The 8,949-nt window shown below is 36.9% G+C and overlaps 1 protein-coding gene across 1 annotated transcript in view; it reads left to right on the top strand.

Moving 5' to 3' along the window:
- Positions 1–1,759: 1,759 nt before the first annotated feature.
- Positions 1,760–8,949, top strand: part of LOC122072765 (prostaglandin E synthase 2-like) — a 16,353-nt gene continuing 9,163 nt past the window's right edge. The window contains exons 1-4 of the mRNA XM_042637165.1: positions 1,760–2,198; positions 4,743–4,877; positions 5,003–5,090; positions 5,342–5,436. Of these exons, the coding sequence (XP_042493099.1) occupies positions 1,853–2,198; positions 4,743–4,877; positions 5,003–5,090; positions 5,342–5,436 (664 nt within the window). The 5' untranslated portion in view covers positions 1,760–1,852. The remainder of the gene's footprint in view (positions 2,199–4,742; positions 4,878–5,002; positions 5,091–5,341; positions 5,437–8,949) is intronic.

Below are 8,949 nucleotides of genomic sequence, written 5' to 3'. Positions count from 1 at the left end.
TAGGATCGCTTAAATACCTCTCTAAAGACAAATGATTGCATGGTTTAGTATGTTAAGGTTTGGTTCTTTTATTTGTTTCACACTATTCAGTTTGATTCGGTTAAAAAAAAAAAAAAAATCTAAAACTGAAGTGAATAAAATTTCACATTCCAAATCAAAATCCAACTGTTTTTTTTTTTTACTGGCTATGGGCTGCAATTGGACTAGGCTAAGGTTGTACACATGCACCTAGTGCCTCACACAATTCATTAAGTGGGCCTATGAGCTGCATTCCCCAATAGAGGGATACATTAAGGATTTTAAAATGCCAATTAAGAAATAGAGGTTTTTTTTTTCCTTCTAGGGGTTAATAAGAAATTATGGATTGAGGAACTTCTGTTTTTTGGTGAAAATGGATTGAGGAATTTGAGTAATCATAGGATGAGACACTCAAAATGACAACTCTATTTTTTCTTTTATATGAGAAATGACACCTCTCTCTCTCTCTCTCTCTCTCTCTCTATATATATATATATATATATTTAAAACTTGTTAATATTTTTTTGATTGCCTTTATCTTTTTTTTTTTTTAATGTTTTTAAGTAAAATAAAGTTTTTAAAATAATTTGAAAGTTGTTTTTCATTATGTCATTATAAAAAACTATCTGTATTGTTACACATTTTTTCAAATATATAATTGCAATGATATAATTTGTCCCCCTTGAAAAAAGAAAAAGATTTGTTACAATAAAAAGATAAGGGAGAGGGATAGGTATGTCGCCGATATCAAGTATGCTAGCGGATAACACCAATAGGAACACATGATGGAGTATAATTCAAGAAGGATATGAGGGTCATTTCAGAAAAAAGGGAAGAAAGAGATAGATACAATGGGTGCTAACATACTTGATATCGGCGGCATACCCAACATTTTCCCAAAAGATAAAATATGAAATTACAATTTTATCGACACATTGAATGACATCAATAAGAAATTTTTTTCAAGGAGAAGCATAGATGTTAATGAGATCATGATGTCTTACCAAAAAGAAAAATGAACAATGAGACCATGATAAAAATTACCCATTTCGTTAGAGGAAATGTTTTCTATTCAAGAGTGTGGCCTACACCGATGTTTCTATGGTCCCATATGTATTTCTCTCTCCTTGCTTCATAAAATAACATTTTTGCTCTTGGGGAACAAGAGAGAGATCCTAATGAGAGAGTTTTGTATGCAAAGCAGGGTAAAGCCTGAAATCGGTCTAATTCGATCTGAAAAAGCCCTAAATTTGGCAAAAATCAGGGTCGATTATCGTTGATTCCGATCTGAAATCGGGTGATTCCCAATCCGATTCGCGGATAATTGAAACCCTGATGCGAAATCTACAGACCACAAACGTCTACGTGGAGCGTCGATCTCCATTAGAGTTGGAACTTGGAAGTCAAAAGGACTAGAAGCTTGCAACCGACATTGAACCAAAACCCCAATTAAGTGGAAAAAAATCGCATGCAATTCGGATTTGGTACAATTCTGTGAAATACCACTTTTAGGTGGTGACCCGTGTATTGATACCAATGCAATGGTCTAGATCTGATTTAAATGACTCTTCACTGATTTAAGGTTTTATTAGTTATATCAGATTTGGACCATTGCATTGGTATCAATACACATGTCACCCCGTGAAGGTAGTATTTCACGGAATTGTACCAATTCGGAGTCGAAGACGATTTTAACCCCAATTAAGTAGATCCTGCGACTTTACTTTGAGAGAGGTTTAGGGGTTTATAGCTTAACATCTAACAGATGTGGGAGAAGTCAGCGTTCGACGTTTCTAGTTTTCTGCTCCCAGATTGAGAGGTTAGTTTGATCACAATGAGGAGGGCTCAGAGTCTGGCCTCTTCTGGCCTGGGAAGAGCTTTGCTTGAGGGCTCCTCTTCCTCCTCTGCCATTCCCACGCAGTTTCAGTGTAAGCTTCTGAAGGTGGCGTTGTACAACAGTTGTAGCGGCTCCTCTGGTCGTCCGCGGCTATTCTCTGCCTACGTTGGGCGACCCGCTCGAGCCGTTTCTATTGGTGTCGCCGGAGCCGTTTCCTTCTCCATCGCTGCTTCTTCAGTTGTTCCTAATGTATACGCCAAGGAGACTCTCTCTTCAGAGTTTCTGCCTAAGGATGTCGTCCTTTACCAGTACGAAGCTTGCCCTTTCTGCAACAAGGTTAAAGGTGCTGCTTTCATTACTATTATTAACAACTGCTACTATTACCACTAATAATTGAATCAACAATTAGTTTTAATTTGATTTTCGTGTTTTAATTCTTCTGTATTCGATATCTTTGCATTTGGATCGAGAATTTTATGGTGTTCTAGTCTGTTGCCGCTCGTAATCATGGATTGTTATATACTAATGATTGGTAAACACTACCTACGTCTTCTGTTAGTAACAGGACAATTTTTTTTTTTAATTGAAAAGAAAAGAGAATTGAGGAATTGAAAATACGAAGGATCATATATCAAAAGCCCAAGAGAAGAAAAAGGGGAAATTCTCAATAAATTACAGCCGCAATGACATCTCCTGTCTCGGTTGGAGGACTTCTTGATGCAAATTCTTCACCAAACTAGGCTTGTTTTATTAGGAATAAGTTTAGGGTTGGGTTGTATACGTGTTGGGCCTTCAGTCCATGTGGTTTGGAGTGTATTGGACTACTTTTATGGGTCTAAATTAGGGGTTCTAAGGTTGCATACGGGATTCAATGATTTGTTTCCTTTTTCTTTAGTTTCCTTTTTAGATAGGGTTATTTAGTTTCTAATTTCAGTACCTAAATTAGTTTTTAATTTCAAGTCATTGTTAGTTTCTAATTTCTGTCTAGACTAGTTTCTATTTTCATTAGATTCTAATTTCCGGTTTTTAGTAACTTCTTGTAATCAATTTTTAGTAACTCAGATTTAGTAACTCTGAGTTACTATTACTTGTAAACCCTCCCCATCATTATAAATAAAGATGATGGCTCTTTTAATGAGCCATGATTTATGCTTAAAAAAAAAGACTCTTGTTGCTGTTGCTGGCTTCAATGACTACTCCTTGTGTTTGATCAAGGCCTAGGGATTGGTGTTTGATCCAATCGACACTCTGCGGCGAGAAGTCCGAGTGGGTTGCTATTATTTTCTGGTTTTCTTTATCGTGTTATTGTTGTTTAATGTGGGCAAGACTTATTGCTGTTGTTATTGCTCTGCAACTCAGGTAAGAGAACTAATCTACTGTTAAGTTCAGATCTGAGTTTTTTTCTAGAATTCTCCAAGTATCGACTGCTCTTACTGGGCTATCTAGCCATCGGATTGAGCTCCCCTTTGGATCGAGTGTCACCCCTGCTGGAAGGGAGGTTCGATCCTAATTTCATGCCCATCAGACCAGGGGATGGTCTGGTCTGGTTAGTTCTCTGATTCTGGTCGATTGTGCTTCTGCACAGAACTGAGTTCTGTTTTGGTTGTTCTGTCCCTGTGATGTTGTTACTGAGTATGGTCTGTTTTAATACTCTATTTTCTGCTATTGAATTGTCCTCAGTTGGTATGATATCTGATTTCTGAAAATCTGAGTTCTGAGTCAAAATTTCTGATTTACAAAGGGCTGTTCGATTCCTATTTCTGGACTGTTGTTTATTGTTTACTTTTGGGGTGCTTAGTGGTTGTTCTTTTGACTAAAAGTTCCTGCAGTTGGATTAGTTTGAGCTTTCAAACTTAGTCCTACATTACTTCTGGCCACGGAAGAGCATGATGTTCAACCCACTTGAAGCCTCCTAATCATAAATTGATTGTTAACTCTATCAGCAAGTGTCTGAATCCCAAGTATTTGACGATTTTGACCCTATTAGTCTTCAGCTCGAACATCATTTCATCTGCAGAACCTAAACACGTATAATTAGTAACTCAATTTCCATCCTAGATAACGATTCCTAGTGCAGGATGTCCTTGATTTCCCTGAAACCATCAAAATTTGGTTACTTTAAGCGGGGGAATCCTGTAAGGACTGATTTTTATCAGTATGAAACCGATAGGAAATAGAAATTCTATTTAATTTAATAGGACCCCATCAGAAAATTGGATTTTGGCTAGTTCATTAGCTTCTTGAATGGATTGGATTGAGTTCTGTCTGGAAGAAACTCTGCCGTTCTGCTATTCCCAAATTCTCAACAGTTCAGCCATTGGTAGACACATTCCTGCTTGCTTGTTGCTTTGCAACCATGGGACAGTCTGTCTGCTTACTTTATTATTATGTATAAAAGGAATGGTCATTCTGGATGATACCTTGTTTTTGTTTTGTGTGACCAGTTAACAACTAATACACGGTAGATGAAGAGAAGTTTAAATAAAATGCAATTGTTATCACTGTTGTGATCAGTATGAGTGTTGTTGTTAGCACTAATACTTATGATACGGTTACAGTCCTAATATACAGTTAGTTCCATAGGTCAGGCATATATTAAAAAAGAACTTGGACTTTGGTAACCCAGTAATTCAGCAGAAATTCGAAGAAACTGGAGAATATCTTTTGAATAGTTTGTCTTCCCTGTCATTTTGTCAAATTTTCACCCTTGGCACAGAAAACTGCGCCTGCTTTTTCCCCTTGAAAAAAATAATATTAGTCTTATAAAAAGGGAAAAAGGGAACCAGATAGAAATTAAAATAAAAATAACAATTTAATTTTTGAAAAAGTGCTTTCTTTTTCTGTTCATTGGCTTGTATTTTATTTCTGTTTTTATTTTCTTCCTCAGCATTCCTAGATTATTATGATATACCATACAAAGTTGTGGAGGTGAACCCTCTCAGTAAAAAGGAGATCAAGTGGTCTGATTATAAGAAGGTTCCTATATTGACCGTGGATGGAGAACAGATGGTTGATTCATCAGGTTAGTTTCCCCTTCTGGTTGTCCAAGACATCAATTAGGTTCTTGTGAAGTGTCTATGCTGGCCAATTCTTGAGTCTTTAATATTTGTATTATTTATCTGAGGCTAGCATGTGGTGATTGTGTAGATATAATCGACAAGTTAAGTCGCAAGATTCATCCTGAAAAATCAGATGATCCTAGTCCAGATGACAATGAAGAGAAAAAGTGGCGTAGGTATGATTTATCTGGTCTTTCCAGGCTGCCAGGTCTGACTATTTGCTTATTTCGAATTTTGTAGTTCAAGAAGATACTCTTATACTTGGATTTTCTGACAATAGTTGTACTTATGTTCACCGTACATATCTGGCTGCGTTTATTTAGAGTAATATAATTGAGTTCTTTTTTTTTTCCTGAATGCATCTTAGCCTTTGAACAATAACATATATTTTAAGATAATTAGGTATAATCCTTCTCTCACCTTGTAGGTGGGTTGATAATGACTTGGTGCATGTCCTATCTCCAAACATATATCGAAGTGCTTCAGAGGCTCTTGAGTCATTCGACTATATCACAAGCAATGGTAAGATGTTCTCTTTCAAGACATTCCATCAAATAGGGTTTTTTCATCTGAGCTAGTCAAGAAATTTCTCATTTCTGGTTAAGTTTTTTATAATTTCTATAAAACAGGTCCTTATCAACAAGTCTAGTTTTAAGAAAATTTTGTTCAATTCTCCCATCCTTTCCAAATATGGAAAGCTGCGAAATGATTTCTCTTGTCATTGTTATTCTTGATTTCTTCATTCTGAAGAGAATCTGGCATAATAACTTTCACTGGATTTTCATTAAAACACCACCTAAAAGGATGACATAGTTGAATTATGACTTACATGTATTGATCAGGATTCATGTGTCTGAATAAGTGCTCTAACAGGTTCCTTCTTACAAAGTCCTTCTACTGGAGAGAAAATGAAAAGGGGAGGAGGGAGGGTGCTATGACTTAGGGAGATAATTCTGGTGGTTGGAGACTATTGTTTGTATGCGCATAGTGGTGTAGTCATAGAAATGGGAAGAAAAATTAGGCTCATCTCTCTATTGCTAAGATTTTATTGAAAATACTGATATAGTCCTTAAATTATAATGAGATATGCTACTGTATTTTAGTGACCAGAAGAAAGACCACAAAGTTATTTACTCTATAAGGAAGCAACTACTACAACAACAACAACAACAACAGCAAAGCCTCATCCCAACTAAATGGGGACTACTACATGGATCTGCGATGGACATGTTTGCAAAATAAAAGCAAAGGAAAAAGGGGGAAAGAAAAGGGAAGGAAACATAGCAACACCTCCGTGACATCCCACCTAAAAGCGGTTGGCAACATGGACCTTTGCCCTCTACACAAGTCTTTTTGATGTCATACTAGGATCTATACCGAGCTTTTACATGTCTTTCCTTACCAACTCTTTAATGGTCATTTTAGGCCTGCCCTAGCTCTTCTAGCTCCCTCCATTTGGATTTGCTTACTTCTCCTTACAGGAGCATTCAAAAGTCTACACTGAACATGTCCAAACCACCTTAAGCGACATTCTCTGAGCTTATCCAGAATCGGAGCAACTCCCAAATCGGCTCTAACTTGTTCAGTCCTCACCCTATCCCTTTTACTGCTGCCACGCATCCATCTCAACATCCTCATCTCTGCTACACTCAACTTATCTATGTTACGCTTCTTGATTGCCCAACATTCTGCCCTATATATCATAGCCGGTCTTATGAGTTATGACTGTTCTATAAAATTTTCTTCAAGCTTTAGGGGTATACGTTAATCACACAACACTCCAGAAGCACTTCTCCACTTTGTCCATCCTACTTTAATTCTGTGAATACATCATCATCTATCTCACCCTCTTTGTTTATGATTGACCCTAAATATCTAAAACATAATTGTCACGGCGACAAAACGAACCAAGGCGGTGGAGGGTTGTCTAAGCGCTTAGGCGAGAAGGCGCCTGCCTTAAGGCGAACGAGTGTTATTTTTTATTTTTCCTATTTTCTAACATTATTTAGTAAGTTATATATACCTTGTATCATAAAAAATAAAGATTAAGCCACATCAAGTCATTAAAAATCAACATTTAGCCACATCAAATCATAAAAAATTAACATTAAGGCATATTAAGTTATAAAAAATCAACATTTAGAGAAATGCTCTTATTCTATAATAAGTTTGACTAATCAAATGATTTTATTTTTATATGAGACTTTTTGTATTAGTTATAACATAAAACCAGCTTTCTAACAAGTCTAAGATTACTTAAATTTGAGTTGCAATGACAAAGTTATGCTTTAGGCAAACTTATTTTTAAGTGTGCGAATACTGTTAAAATCGCCTGAATGAAAATAATTTTATGAATATCAAAACAAAATATTTTTTTACTGGACTTTTGGTTTTTAGCAATGTTTTAATATGATAGAATTTATAAAATTTTTATAATTGAGAAAAACCCTAGCATTTAAAAGTTGAAAATCGTCCCTATAACCAAAATCCAGTTTTTGTTCTTGGACTGGGGGGTTGACTTTTTATCCTTTTGGAATTTGATTTTTAAACTATTTTTATTGGATTCAAATAGGGGGTATTTGCTTATTTATGAATAATATCTTAAGTAAAAAACATTTACTTGAATGATATTTGGCATAAATAAGTGCCGAAACACAAGGCGACATGCAGTACAACAAGGCGGCTATAGCCTAGGCCCCAGGCAAACCGCCTGGACGCCTAGTCTAGGCGACGCCTCGACAACTATGATCTAAAATGATCGTTTTGAAGGATTGCTCCCTCCTGAAGTTTCACCACATCATTATCCGTCCTTGAGTGACTAAAGTTATATACCATTGCTCCGTCTTTGTTCTACTTATCTTAAAATCCCTAGATTTTAGTGTAGATCTCCATAAATCTAACCTTTCATTGATCTCTGCCACTGTCTCAGCCACTAGCAGAATATCATCGACGAAGAGTATACACCACGGAACCTACAGATAATGACTTAAAGCAGATCCATGATGTAACCCAATAATGATTGAGAACTCATTGCCTTGACCTTTCACGGTTCTTACACTCGTCATCACACCCTTGTACATGTCTTTGATATATCTACATATTTACATGGCACCCCTTTCTTGTCCAATACATACCAGATGAGCTATCTGGGGAATTTGTCGTAGGCTTTTTCTATGTCAATGAAGACCACATGGAGGTCCTTCTTGTAGGTTCTCGACCTTTCCATATGCCTCCTAAGAAGGTAAATCGCTTCCATTGTGGATCTCCTAGGTATAAAATCGAATTGGTTCCTTGAGATACTGGTTTATCTTCTTAGGTAGACTTCAATAACCTTCTTAGATTGATACAACAATATTTATCCTCCATTCATCAGGCATCTTTCTCGTGCTCATAATCTTGTTAAACAACTTGGTAAGCCAGACAACCCCACATAGTCCCAAATTCTTCCACACTTCAATTAGGACCTCATTCAAGCCTGTCGTCTTTCATCTTTCTTGGGGCTTCTTTAACCTCGAACACTCCTATCTTTTGTACATGTCTATGAAGCATGTTGTCACGTTGGATTCTCACCCCACTCCTGCTTGAGCTATCTCCATTTAGTAATTCGAAAAATTCTCACCCCATCTCCTGTTAATATCTTCATCCTTAACAAGCACTCTACCGTCATCACTTTTAATACATCGAGCATGATCTAGATCTTTACTCCATTTCTGGTACCTTAGGTCTACGACAGCGAGAGCATTGATAGCCCTAGTATTATACCCTAGCTTCCCTCTACTATACAGGGATAGCTTCACAGAGTGTGTGACCAATCCAAGTAGTTGGTACTATCCAACTTCACAAGAGAAATCTGGGTGTTAGGATTGTCAAAGACAATCGAACTAGGGTTGGTATTACTCGACCAACCCGATGTAGCTTCCAGAGGTTCCGTGAGATCAGACATAATGTAAGGATGCTGGACACCCCTAAAAAACAATCCAAGGGGGAATCCAAAGCAAGGGGGAACACCAACCCCCAAAAACCTTCTTCTCGGAA

This window comes from Macadamia integrifolia, chromosome 3 (assembly GCF_013358625.1).
Source record: "Macadamia integrifolia cultivar HAES 741 chromosome 3, SCU_Mint_v3, whole genome shotgun sequence".
NCBI classification, from domain to species: domain Eukaryota; kingdom Viridiplantae; phylum Streptophyta; class Magnoliopsida; order Proteales; family Proteaceae; genus Macadamia; species Macadamia integrifolia.
Note: the sequence above shows the minus strand (reverse complement) of the source record. Positions and strands in the feature narration are given on the sequence as shown.